Source organism: Vidua macroura, chromosome 10, assembly GCF_024509145.1.
Source record: "Vidua macroura isolate BioBank_ID:100142 chromosome 10, ASM2450914v1, whole genome shotgun sequence".
NCBI classification, from domain to species: domain Eukaryota; kingdom Metazoa; phylum Chordata; class Aves; order Passeriformes; family Viduidae; genus Vidua; species Vidua macroura.
The window spans coordinates 23,411,710-23,424,313 of record NC_071580.1 but is presented as its reverse complement, the minus strand read 5'-3'; the positions used below and the strand labels follow the sequence as shown (position 1 = coordinate 23,424,313).

General features: G+C 40.0%; 1 protein-coding gene across 2 annotated transcripts in view; it reads left to right on the top strand.

The window, feature by feature from the left end:
- Positions 1-6,545, top strand: part of CLSTN2 (calsyntenin 2) — a 322,525-nt gene extending 315,980 nt beyond the window's left edge. For both annotated transcript variants that reach the window (XM_053985975.1, XM_053985976.1), the window contains exons 15-17: positions 210-333; positions 1,670-1,854; positions 2,462-6,545. In XM_053985975.1, the coding sequence (XP_053841950.1) occupies positions 210-333; positions 1,670-1,854; positions 2,462-2,674 (522 nt within the window). In that variant the 3' untranslated portion in view covers positions 2,675-6,545. The remainder of the gene's footprint in view (positions 1-209; positions 334-1,669; positions 1,855-2,461) is intronic.
- The last annotated feature ends 6,059 nt before the right edge of the window (positions 6,546-12,604 follow it).

The following is a 12,604-nucleotide window of genomic DNA, read 5'->3' as shown; positions in this document are numbered from 1 at the left end:
GTTTTCATGCTGTAAATTAGAAATATATTAAGCTGTGTATTTTCCACTGGCATTAAAAAAAAAAAAAAGTTAATTTGGCCTTTAGCATCTATGAAGTAGTGCTCCTATCTCCTGGTGAACTTCATAGTCCAAGGTAATATATGGAACCAGCAAGCTTGGAGTATAAAACACTTTTTAGTATCTGGTCTTTTATTTTTCTCTTCTTCCAGGTTAATATTCTACACAGTTCCAACTCCAACTTCATGGACCATGTAAATCACATTATATTCCAGCCCAAATTTCTGCAATCTGTTCAGCACCCTGAAGGGAGTGTAAGTGCAGTTCACAGCTCAGGTATGTGACACCTTCCCAGAGACTGCTCACAATGATTCGATGTGTCAGTGTTTCCCTTGTGGGTCAGCCTTCTCCACAGACTAAAGCCCTGAGGTCCATTGTTTCAGGTTCTAAGACCTCTCAGAGATCATTGTAGAGGTGTGAAAGAAGGTAACTCTGAATTCTATTCTGTCCAAGAATGTACTTTTTAATTAAAAACCTGGTATCCTTTTTAAAGTCTTGATTTATTGTTTTGTGCTCTGACCTCCATAGTTAAAAAATATATAGCATACATTTTAATTCAATTTTTAGGCTATATGAGTTAAAATATATACCCAAATCTGAAACCTTTTCAGTGAAGTTAAATGCAGGGCAAAGATACCTGTTTGAAAGTTGGATTCTGAAATGATACATATGTAAAGAAGTAAAGCTGATGTAACGTGCAGGCAGTTTTAAGTAGCTATATACAGAGATGCTTAGAAAATTACTATATCTTTCTTTACATTGTAGAGACACTTCACCAAAATGAAACTGAATATTTAATGGATAAACAATTGCAAACTAGGTTTTTTTGTTCCTAAATACTGTTTTGATTTCAGACTTACATTCTTATAGTCAGGGCAAGGCAACAAATTGGGTTATGGACTAGGTTATCCCATGCTCCTGGAACTGCAGTACCTCGAGGTACATAGAAAGTGGCAGCATTTTTCCACTAACCTAATTATGGAGCTGATTACATGTGGTAGTTCAGAGAGACTTCTTCTTGTGACTAGGTGGAGACAGGGGCCTCTCAGTGTACAACCAAACAGTGGGGGAAAATGTCTTGAGTCCTCAAAAGTCTCCCAGGAAGGTTGTAACACAGGTAAATAGGGTGGCATTGCATTTATTTCTGGGAGCTTGAGATTCAAATCACAAGCATTTGAAACCTTTGAAAACAGAAGCTTTGCGATGCACATTTTGTCTCAAGTAAGGTTGAGGTCTCTGCTGTGATCAGAAGGGGTCAACGTGCAAGTGAGATAACAGAATTTTATGGCAAAAACTATTTGATTCTGCACTTATTAAATACCTGTCTTCTGTAGTTAAGTGGCTCAAAGAGCAAACGTAAGCATGCTCACTTTTTAGTTAGGATTTATCATACTTGGGATAAGATACCTGTGAACACCCTTTGTGTGTGTTCCACCTTAATGGATGGGCACTGGTCAACACTTTCTGTCATCCCAGGCACATGGCAGGTGTCTATCCTGATTCTCAGTCCAAAGGAGGGGGTGCTGTGGGTTGAAAACAAACAAAGTTAGTGAGGTTGAGATGACTTGTTCCACAAGTGTATCTGCATTGCTTTTGCCACCCTTTGTCCCAGTGGTTCCCAGCGTGGCCACGATTGTTATCATCATCTGTGTGAGCATCCTGGTGTTGGTGGTAACGCTGGGTGTGTTCCGGCTCCGCTCAGCCCGTCAGCACGGCTCCATGGGGCACGAGGGAACCAAGGAGAACGAGATGGACTGGGATGACTCTGCTCTCACCATCACCGTCAACCCCATGGAGGTACTTAACTGGGGCACAGCACTGCATCCTGGCATTGCCAGGAGCCACTGGCTGGGCTGGCAGTGGGCTTGAGCATCTTTCAGGGTGCAGTTGTTCAGCTGTGTGTGTGTACACTCAAGACCCCAGCCCAGTTCTCAGCTCTGCACACCTTGATCAGATATAATTGAGAACTTCATATTTGTTGTCATGAGTAATTACTAAAGAAGATGGTGAAGAACTCTTGAGGTACAGCATCACTTCCACTCCATCCATGTCTCTTTGTAGGTACCCAAGATGATATAGTTGCTTTGGTTTTAACTTTTTCATTTATACACTAAAGGATTTACACTAAAAGGAGGGGAAATCATCAGCAGTTTAAAGAAGCTGATGTGAAGGTTTAAATTTTATTAGTGTGGCTAACAAAGAGATTGCTTATTGACATTCCATTCTTGCAGTAGTTTTTGAATGTTTGCTACCAACTTGTATGAATTTGATGCTTAATAATCACATAATGATGGAAAGCAGATTTTCCCAGCATGTTAGCATTTCTAAATGCTCATTTGAGACAGCTCTGGCTGTCAAGAAGGCACCTTTTTGCTACAGTCTTGTGTCTTTAAATGTATTGTAGAAATATGAAAAGCCACACCAGACAGAAGAGGAGAGTGAGGAAGAAGACATAGACGATGAAGAGGAAGACACGACCAGTGCTGAATCAGATGACAGTGAAGAGGGTGAAGAGGAGGAAGAGGAGGAAGAGGAGGAAGTGATTGTCCAAAAGGGAGACAAACAGAATGCCACTAGGCAAGAGCAGTTGGAGTGGGATGATTCAACACTCCCCTAATAACAAACAGCCCTCCAGCCACAGCTCTTTTGTAAAAACCAATACAGTGTTTTTTCAGAGTCTATGAATTCATTGACAGGATTTGAACTTCTGCTTGCCTATAACTGTTTTGCCTAAAATGATCTTGTTGTAGTAATTGATAATGATAGAACTGACCTTTTTCTTACAAAGCCTGGGGAAAACGTGGTACAAACCTCCTGGCACATGCAGTAATAAAGTAATCCAGAACCTGATTTGTTAGCAAGCATAGTTCTCAATTTCCTGTTTCTACCCTGCAGATGTGTGACAAAAGTCCTGTCACTCAATCCATACAAGTTTTTGCCTTTACTACTTTTTTTCACACAGGAGAGATTTCAGCTTGTTATGTAGAAGAACTTCTGTGGGTCCAAATACCAGTTGCCATATAACTTCACATTTTTACAGGTGTAAAAAACCAAAATCCACCTTCAGACTGGGGCAGGGCTTTAGTGCTACAGGGGCTAAATTCCATCTGTCATCTCATCCTGCCTTTTGGATGTTAACTGTCTTCTGCAAGGGAATATCTAAGACTTGACAGGGGATGCATGTGTGCTTATGTAGACGTGGATGGTGTATTTTTTCAGGCATGCTGTCAGACCCTCAAGAGAGGGATTTTTATCAAATCTACCAATAGAAATTAAAAACAAGCTTAAGAAAAACAGCAGCAAGAAAGGGCTGATGAAGGTTACAAAAAAATCCCCCAGTCTGTGTCCACAGATTGAGTAATATGGTCATATGCAAACTGTAAATTCTAATGGGATTGATTCACTGAAAATCTGTAGAGCTGCTCATTAGTTATGGATTGAGCAATTTGCAGCAAATCAATGCTTTAAACTGTCTGTCTCATGGAACCATTAGCTTGCTGCAGCATCTTACTGAACTAGTGGAAAATAAGTGACCCCGTTATTCCATAGCTATGTATGGCTGGGATTTAAACAATTATTTTAGATGAGGAAAACGTTCCCTTTTGCTTAGTGAATGCCAGCTGGAATTCCTGTCTGACTCTACTCTATAAAAACATGATTCCCTATTTCTTCTGTACGCCTGCCTGCCTGTAGTGCACAAGAGAAAGGAACAACACTGTGAGCCCTCTTCTGTGCTCATAATTCTCCCTTATTTCTTCTGCCTGAAGCCATTAATGTTGAGAGAAGGCTTTATAAAGTAGACAAGGAAAAATAAAACCTACTTGGAGCCAAAATAGTTGAAAACAAAAACTAAAATCTTAAGAGGTTGAGAGAGCATTTTAGTTTGTTATGGTAACACAGCATATTTTTCTTAAACACTGTTTAAAAAGAAAAAAAAAAAAAAAAAAAGAAAAAGCAGAGCTACATATACAATGTGTTGATTAATCTGTGTGGTGTGTTTTTTGTCCCCTTTTCCTTAAGTACCTTTCAACTGCTTTGCTTACCAAATGCTGCAGCACTTGCTGGGGTAGCTGCTCCAATGCATAGAAAGGAAATGGCATGGAAGTGAATGCTGCTTAGTGGCTTGTCTGGGTTATTTTCCTGCATACTTTGTTTTCTTTGCAATTTCATCTTTGACTTTGGCTTTTGTAATCTGGTGTTTACAATGAGCTGCTTCCTCTTCTCCACTCTCCCAGTCAGTCTTGCCACAACAGGACCTTCCTGAACACCCTGAATGGTGGCTGATGTTGCAAAGGGTACTTGGAGTAATCTTAAGGGTACCCACCTCCCTCAGTACTGACTTATTGACAGGTCCTGAATGTCGTGGGATATAGGGAATATATAGTGTGCTTGGGGGTTCTTGTAATTCCATTTTCTGCATTTAGTAGCTGAAGGGAAATGCTGACAGCAACTAGGCCCTTTAGTTGAATATCTAGAAAGTAAATGAAAGAAGAATATATATTAATTTTAAAATTAGAGTTATTCATGCTTTTATTTGTTGTGCCAGCAATCACCTTGTCACACGGCTGTTAAGATTGGCAATATAGCAGTTTTCTTTTGTTATCAATCCTGTTTCATTTTATTCTCTCACACATAGAAGAATTTGTGCAGAATCAAGGCCACATAAGTACAAATGCTATGTTAGATCAGTTCCTAACATCCTAGTATCCTAGATAATTTCCCAGTTTTAATTTTTTAGTGACATGAAGCAGGCTCTTCATGATGCTTGTTATCAGCACATATCAGCAAATCTTTCTGCTCAGAAAAAAAAAATTCAAAATTAAATGTAGATATTTAAAAGTCAATTTCAGATTTAAAACTGGACTTAAATTATTTTAAAGTTTCTGTTATTCCTGATTATTATAATTATTGTTGTTGTTGTTGCTGCTATCATAGCAAATATTAGGGCAACTTGAAAACAGCAATTTACAACCTTATTGACAGCCTTTAATTCTTTTATATGTTTGTGAATTCATCAGTGTGTTTCTCCATCTAATAGACTTTTACCTTTTTGCTACTGGAAGCAGATCTTTTCAGGTTGTACTCATACATTACACAACAAGGAAACAAAGTATTTTCTCTACTGTAAATAAATCTACATTTTTAAATCTAAGCAAAGTCATACAGGCATGTGTGTTATCACTAAAACTTGGTTTGCAGTAAGATATTCAGCAAACTAAAATGTATCACTGTACTTATTTTAGATTACTCATTGGAGTGCATTATGCAGCATTTTTTCATTCAAATAAATAGAAACATCCTTTTCCAGAATGGCAGTGAGAATGAGGTACTTCTTCACAAAATGGGCCCTAGAATATTTGTATAGGACTGAGAGCAGTGGTTTCCTGAGCAAAACTACTACTAGAAAATCACAGAAATATCAATTTTTCTAAAACAATTCTAACAATATTGCCTCCCCTCCAGAAATTATTTTTTGATATATCCTACTTGCTTATAAACCAACCAGAACATATACACACATATGTACATAAAGACACACATGTGGGAGAGTTTTGCCCCTAATCAAAAGCCAAAATTCTCTCCTTTTCCCCCTGAAAAAAGTGTTTAGAACTGTAAAACCATTCAGGTTGGAAAAGACCTCTAAGATCATTGAGCACTGCCAAGCCCCCTGCTAACATGTCCCCAGCTCTCCCATTCACACGTCTTGGAATTGCCCCAGGGATGGTGACTGTGCACTGCCCTGGACAGCCTCTTCCAATACCTTTCATCCTTTCAATGAGGAAATTTTCCCCAGTATGCAATCTTAACCTTCCCAGCACACTTTGAGGCTGTTTGCCCTTGTCCTATCACTTGTTACTTGCGAGGAGAAGCCAACTCCACCTGGCTGCAGACTCATCTCAGGGAGTTGGAGAGAGTGAAAAGGCCCCTCCTGAGCCTTCTTTTCTGCAGGCTGAGCCCCCCCAGCTCCCTCAACTGCTTCTCATCAGCATGGTGCTCCAACCCCTCCCCAGCTCTGCTCTCTTCCAAGGACTCACTGCAGCCCCTCAGGGTCTCTCTTGTGCTGAGGTGGCTTTTTTACATTAGCAATAAACAAGTCTATCCAAAGAAAGCAGTTCTGAAGAGGTACCCACAATCCATGGCACCAGGAATTCAGAGGTGACAACAGAGGTCTAAAATGACTTCACATCAATGATCCCTTAAATTTTTGGAGTTCTAATCTGAGGCTGGGAAAAGCTGTAAAACCTACAAATGCAAATTGAGGATGTTGTCTGAATTAAAATGCATGCTTAAGTGACTATATGTGATTAATAGCTCCCATTTCTCTTTCATTTCTACCCCCTCCGCAGGTATTTTATCTTTGCAAGTAAACCTTAAAAATGCACAGTTGAGATTAATATCAATATTTACTGCATTGGCTTACACATCTAGAAATAGACGTAGGGTTTGTGACATCTTTAATACTAATGAAAATAAACTGTTGCAGTGGTGGTGGGACTGCTTTTTACCTCACCAGAGGCTAATGGGAGGGAGCAGTTTATTTTTCTGTCTGGCATGTGGTGGTGCTGAGCTTGCTGAGCACCATCCTTACTCCATTCTGGAACAAAGTAAGGCTCAGAAAGGATCAGAGAGTTCTAAAGTTCCTTCTGTGGTTGAAATCTACTGTCTCCATTGCAGGAGCTGTCCCTGCCTGACCCTAAACTGAAAATAATGCCATGGGAAATCAGTAGCCCCAGGTGAAGGATGGGCAGAGGGTAATGCAGTAGCAGCCCTTACTTCACTGTGGCAAAGCCTTTTGAGCTTTGATAAAATATAAATAATAAATAATTTGTGTCTCAGCTGTCCCTTTCCCCAGCTGTAACCTCAGAGGCAGCTTTACTTTCCTCCCTGGTAGGGGTCCTAGTGCACTGGGACCCAACACTGACGCTTCTCAAAGTTTTGGTGCCAGCACACACAGCTCTCCATCTCCACAGAACAGCACCAGGAAAGACTTTACTGGGGTGACAGCAGGTAAAGGTCTGGTGGGATGGAGCTGCTTCTGCTATCCTGGAATAGAAATTATAGTACCAAAATTAAGGATATTTGCAAAAACATATGGATGCTGAGAGAGGGTGAGGAAACAAAACTGAGTACATCTCCTCTAAGGGGCTTCCCGTTCCCTTAATTCATATATGCTGACCAGAATAAATATCTCAAAACTAGGATATCCCCAGTCTCAGGGGGGATATCAGATTTTATCAGGTTCTGCCTTAAGAACTACTTTCTGCCTTTAAGCAACTGCTTAAAGCAGTTGTACACTAAGTGAGTAAATCTAAGGAGATAGGAGAAAAAAGCCCAAATGACAAAACATAAATATCAAAAAGACTGCCAAAGAAATCAAACCACCTTCTAAGTCACTGAATTCATTCCTGCTGGTTGTACATAATCCGGTGCTGTATAATCTCCCTCATGCTCCAGCCAGTATCACCACTGGCATTAGGTTTTCCCTCTCAGCACAGCAGAGGAAGCTGCCAGGCCTTGTTCCTGCACAGCCTCACTGCCCCCAGAGCCTGCACAGCTCTCAGCATTCCAGGGCCACTGCAACTGCCTAGGAACAGCAGCCAGCCCATCCCTCAAAGATTTTGGTGCTTCCAAAGAAACCCACACTCCCATGCACCAAACCATTACACTTTGTAATATTTTCTACAGCACCCAGAAGCTGCGGTCCTGTACAATATTTGTACATTTGGGTCAAATTTTTTTTTTTTTTTTTTTTTTTTTTTTTTTTTGGTTTTTTTTTTTTTTTTTTTAATAAAGAAAGGCATAACAAGCAATGTGTGAGAAGAGATGTAAACTGAAATGGATCGGGTTCCCTAAAGCTGCATGTCTCAGATTGTGTATCCAATGATCAGACTTCTGGTTGCTGGACTCTCCTGGAATCCAGCTTCATTTTTGTTAGCATGGAGAATAAAGATACAAAGAACAGAGATAACCACTAAAGCTACAGCAGAGCAAAATTCATGCTCTTTTAACACACCCAATCTCAAGAAATATGTCTGCTAAATATATTGGAAAAATTGCTCCAGTGATATCTCATAAAGTAATTATAATTCATCACCTTTGTAGGATTAGCAAGGTTCAAGCCTGGTATGCTCATTTTGGTTTTCTCTGAAAAAGACATGGTCATAAATTAAAAATACACAATACTTGAACAGTGCAAAAACAAAAGGGGAGCAAGGGCTTTAATTTCATAAGCCTCTGTCTAAGATAGGAATTTAAAGTAATAAACAACTGTACCCCTCATTATTGAAATTTAGCAGAATAAAATGAACCCAGGAAGCTTTGTATGTTCATAACTTCATTCCTGGTGATGAAAAGGTAGGCACCAGGGCAGGTACTCTTTTTCCCTAGAGGCATTTTGCTGCCTTTGGAGTAGGTATTGCCAGCGGTTTGCTTGTTATGGTTTCCATGTCTCTGCTGGCAACAGGAACAGTGCAGCTAGAATCCTCTGGAATAGCCCTGTTGAAGAGCCTGGTGGTGAACCATAATTCAATAATTCTCCTGCAGCTCTGCTCCCAGCCCTCCATGGTGGAGCACTCCAAACACACGCAGAGGAAAAGACACAATGGTTACAGTGGAGAGCTCTGGGCTGGTGCTTCATTAGTTACTGCCTCTAAAGAAACACACTCAGCAGCGTGAAGCACTGCAAATGTGTGAAACAGAGTTCAGGAGAAGCCCTCATTCTTATTTTGAGTACTAGCTCAAGGGGAAATTGTGCATTCATCAGCTGTTGAAGCTCCATGCCCATCTATTGTCACTATTTATGTCTGTGCTGAGAACAAAGAAGCAGCAATTTTTTTCCCAGTTAAGTACATTGTACAATAAAAACGTTCAGCTTTCCCTGGGCAAGGTGCACAAAGCTTGCCAAATGCAAAGAGAACAAGTCTCCAAATAGGGAACAAAGATTTTTCAATGGTATTCCATCCTTGTACTTCAGAAACCCAGAAAACTTCATGGGAGTAAAATGCTTTTCTGCGTCCCTACCTATTCCTTTTGTATAAATCTGGATACAGTTTTGGGTTTTCAGAGGCATTTAACTTCCCAGCTGGGTATAAAGTTCTTTCAGGTGTACTGTAAAGTCCTTTGCTGTACTAACCCACAAATCTATATTTGGCTGAAGGTTTCAGGATATACTAAAGGGGGGAAAAAGCAAAAAGTTATTAAAATTACAATGTCTTTTTTTTTTTTTCTACTCCTGCCTCCCCTAAATACATAAACAGGTACAAAAGACTTGATCAGACAACCCTGATTAAGTCTGTGACTCTGTGACTACAATGACATTTCAAACCAGTACTGAAATTGGCAATAAATCCTTGTCTACAAACTGCTTAATGTACAGTAGAGGAAAAGGTGGATGGTTGTTTTAACTGGGAATGCTCTTTAGAAATGTGGAATGGAATGTCAGTTCCATTAGAAAATCAAATTATTATTTAAGGAAGAGTGAACAGGAAAGTAGAAGAGAATACTGCATGAATAACAGAAAGAGTTAAGGTTTACAGTGATGTGAAAAAAGTTGAAATTTGATCTTGTAGAAAAGAAAGAGACATAAAATCTTGAGCGTCAAATAGTAAGAAAATGGACACATTTTCTGTTTCCATGCCAGAGCTGACACTGTCACGATGAACATGAGAATGAATGTGGGATGTCGAAGGGTTCCGAGATGACCAGAAATCGATGCAATGCACACATTTGTGTGTTGTGTACAGGAAAATCACAGAATGGCACCCATGGGGAGGTGGTGGCTGTGGTGATGAAGGAAAACTTGCAGGTTTTTAGCCAGGTTGATGCTAAAGTTGCCTCCTTGTGTTCCAGTTACAGCACCTCCAGCAGAGCTGGGAAGGGAGCAGGGCCATGAGAGGTATTGCTACACTGTGTGTGCATTAAATACAAAAATTTAGGGCCAAGGCCGGCCCAGGAGGCTTGGGGCAAACATTCTGTCTGCTGTGACTTGAATCTGAGGGTACAGTTACCACACAGTTTAATTTGAGGTACGAAATTGAACTTTTGCCCACAGACAGTTGTTGATTAGAGATTTTCTACAACAAACATACTCTATGGGTTGATGAGGAGCTGGAGACACCCAAGGCAGACTATATTCCATATTGAAAAGGCCCTCAGGTAAACTTTTTGTGGTGATACAATCTCCTAAATGGCCACACAGTTAGGAATCCTGATTTTTGAAAATATACATAATAGAAAACCTTTTAAGGATAATGACCATCCCTGTGCCGATCTGAGAGCTGAAGTTATTGCCTCCATTCTCAGAATCAACTATTGGCACATTTATTTTTGGCCTCTCCACAAACTAATGTAAAAGTGTGAGGTACATCTGAAAAGAGATGGGGTTTTTGTACGTATGCTGTTACAAATACTGCACCACCAGTTGAGTAAATTTTTGATTGTGATTAACAGGCAATTTTGTTCAAAGGGTCATCATGACAGGGATGGGAAGATACACCAGAGTGGATTATTGCTTCACAGGGTAAGACACACTAGGGGTGGGCTTCCTGAGAACTGTTCAATCTCAACTTCAGCATATTTCAAAGTTCATAGTAGACTTATCAAATCCTAGAGATAAAGATTAGTTGACAAAAGGAAAAAGTAGTGCAAGTAGAGTATTATGCTAACAGTGCAGAATTCTTTCCTATAATATATTTTTTAGTGTTAGGGGTGGGGGTGCTTCAACCTACTTAAATGTTTCTAAGCCTGGGACTTCTACTGCTTCCCCTGGGAGATTGTTCTAGAGTCTATTAGAATTCACCATTAGAAAGCTTTTCCTGAAAATGAATTTAAATGATCCTTTTTGTAATTTTTATCTCATTAGTCCCAGTTAGACCCTTTTGCACCACTCTAAATAGTTCCTCTAACCATGATTTATATCCTTTGAATATTTTTAGATAGTTATTAAGTTCATTGCCTTTGGTAATTTACTAGAGAAGCTGTGAATCCCTCCTTATCCCAATTCATTCCTTCAGTTTTGTATTTCTTACCTTTTCATGAAGTGTCTTTAATACACAAACTAAATCCCCTAGTATTTCCTTAAATGAGTCACGGTCAGTTCACTCTGTTAAGGCGCTCTGTGTTGCTGATGTCACTGCATAAGTTGTCAAAGTTTAAACAATAAATTTAAATTGAAACTTGATTTTTAAAAAATCTTTTCTGTAATCCATGGATAAGTTCTCATATGACATGAATTTGGCAGTGTCTTTTACATGGGTATGATTTAACAAAGCAAATCAATAAACACTGCAGCCAATCAAACAATAATACAAAGTATAATTTGTTAAAAATTAGGTTGCTGTGATTAGTGTGAAAACAGACATTGTCATTCATGGGCCCATGTTTAAGAGTCCCTACACTAAACAGCAGCTATTAACTAGTACTTTCACTTAAGACAGATAACACTGCTTCTCCTCAAATGTCAACAGAATGCACCTACTTTCTAAAACAAATGCTCAAGATTTCTAGATAGTCACTAACTGCTGCAAAGAAATAGAATTGTGCCAACTCTTCTGATTACTGCCATGCCTACCCTTATATTGCAAATTTGTGATCCCTTTCTGGTCTCTGGCTGGCATGATGACCATGCAGGATGTTTTCAAGCATGTCCCAAGCAAACCTGTGTTCATTGGCTCGGAAGCCACACAGGCAAACAGGGAGGATGTACAAAGGCAGCTTGGGTCTTTTCGTTGATGTGTTTCCTTCATCTGCTCCTGCTTCCTGCACCTGAACTCCAAACCAGAATTGGAATCCTTGTGCTGGAAGAGCCACTACATCACTTAAGACCCAAGGGAAATAGAATTTGATTTCTTCTTCATTTGCACTGTCTGCAAGGATTGGTGTAAAGGGGAGAGCAGGAACACTGAGGGTTCCAGGGGTGACTTTAGGGAGCTCTCTGCTTCCCTCAGCACATCTCTGTCCTTAGTGGGTGTAAATTGTGCAAACCATATTGTAGGAAATGAATTGCCAGGAGTGGGTTTAGGCCACATGAGCAAACAATGACTTCCTTGGCACTGGCTGTTTGCTGTCACTGCTCTGCCCACCTTCCCAAAACAAGCCACAGCATGAAGAGTACCCGAAGTCTGATGGTCAGGGGGGAAGATGAATGAGTCTTGGAAGGTCAGGTTGCAACACAAAGGAGAGGAAAAAGAAGAGGAATTCCTGAGCAAGGAGCTGTAAAACATGACTTGTGATGAGCAACAGGGCAGGAATCAGACATTCACCCTGAATATTGCTGCAGTTTGGTGAAAGGGGTTGTTCTAGATAGATTTAACTATATAGTTATTAAACATTTAAATGTTACTGAGGGTGTAGGATTTTGAAGAGCTGAGAAATGATCTCATCACGTTGAATGTAACAGCTGTGCTCTAATTGGCTGGGATAATTCTATTTCATACTTCATCATCTCTTGACAGTAAAAATGGTATTTCATCTGCCTGCAAAAATGTACAATTTTTCCCACACAGTTCGTCATTTCCCAGATTGTTTCCATGTTAGTGCATTGGTTCTT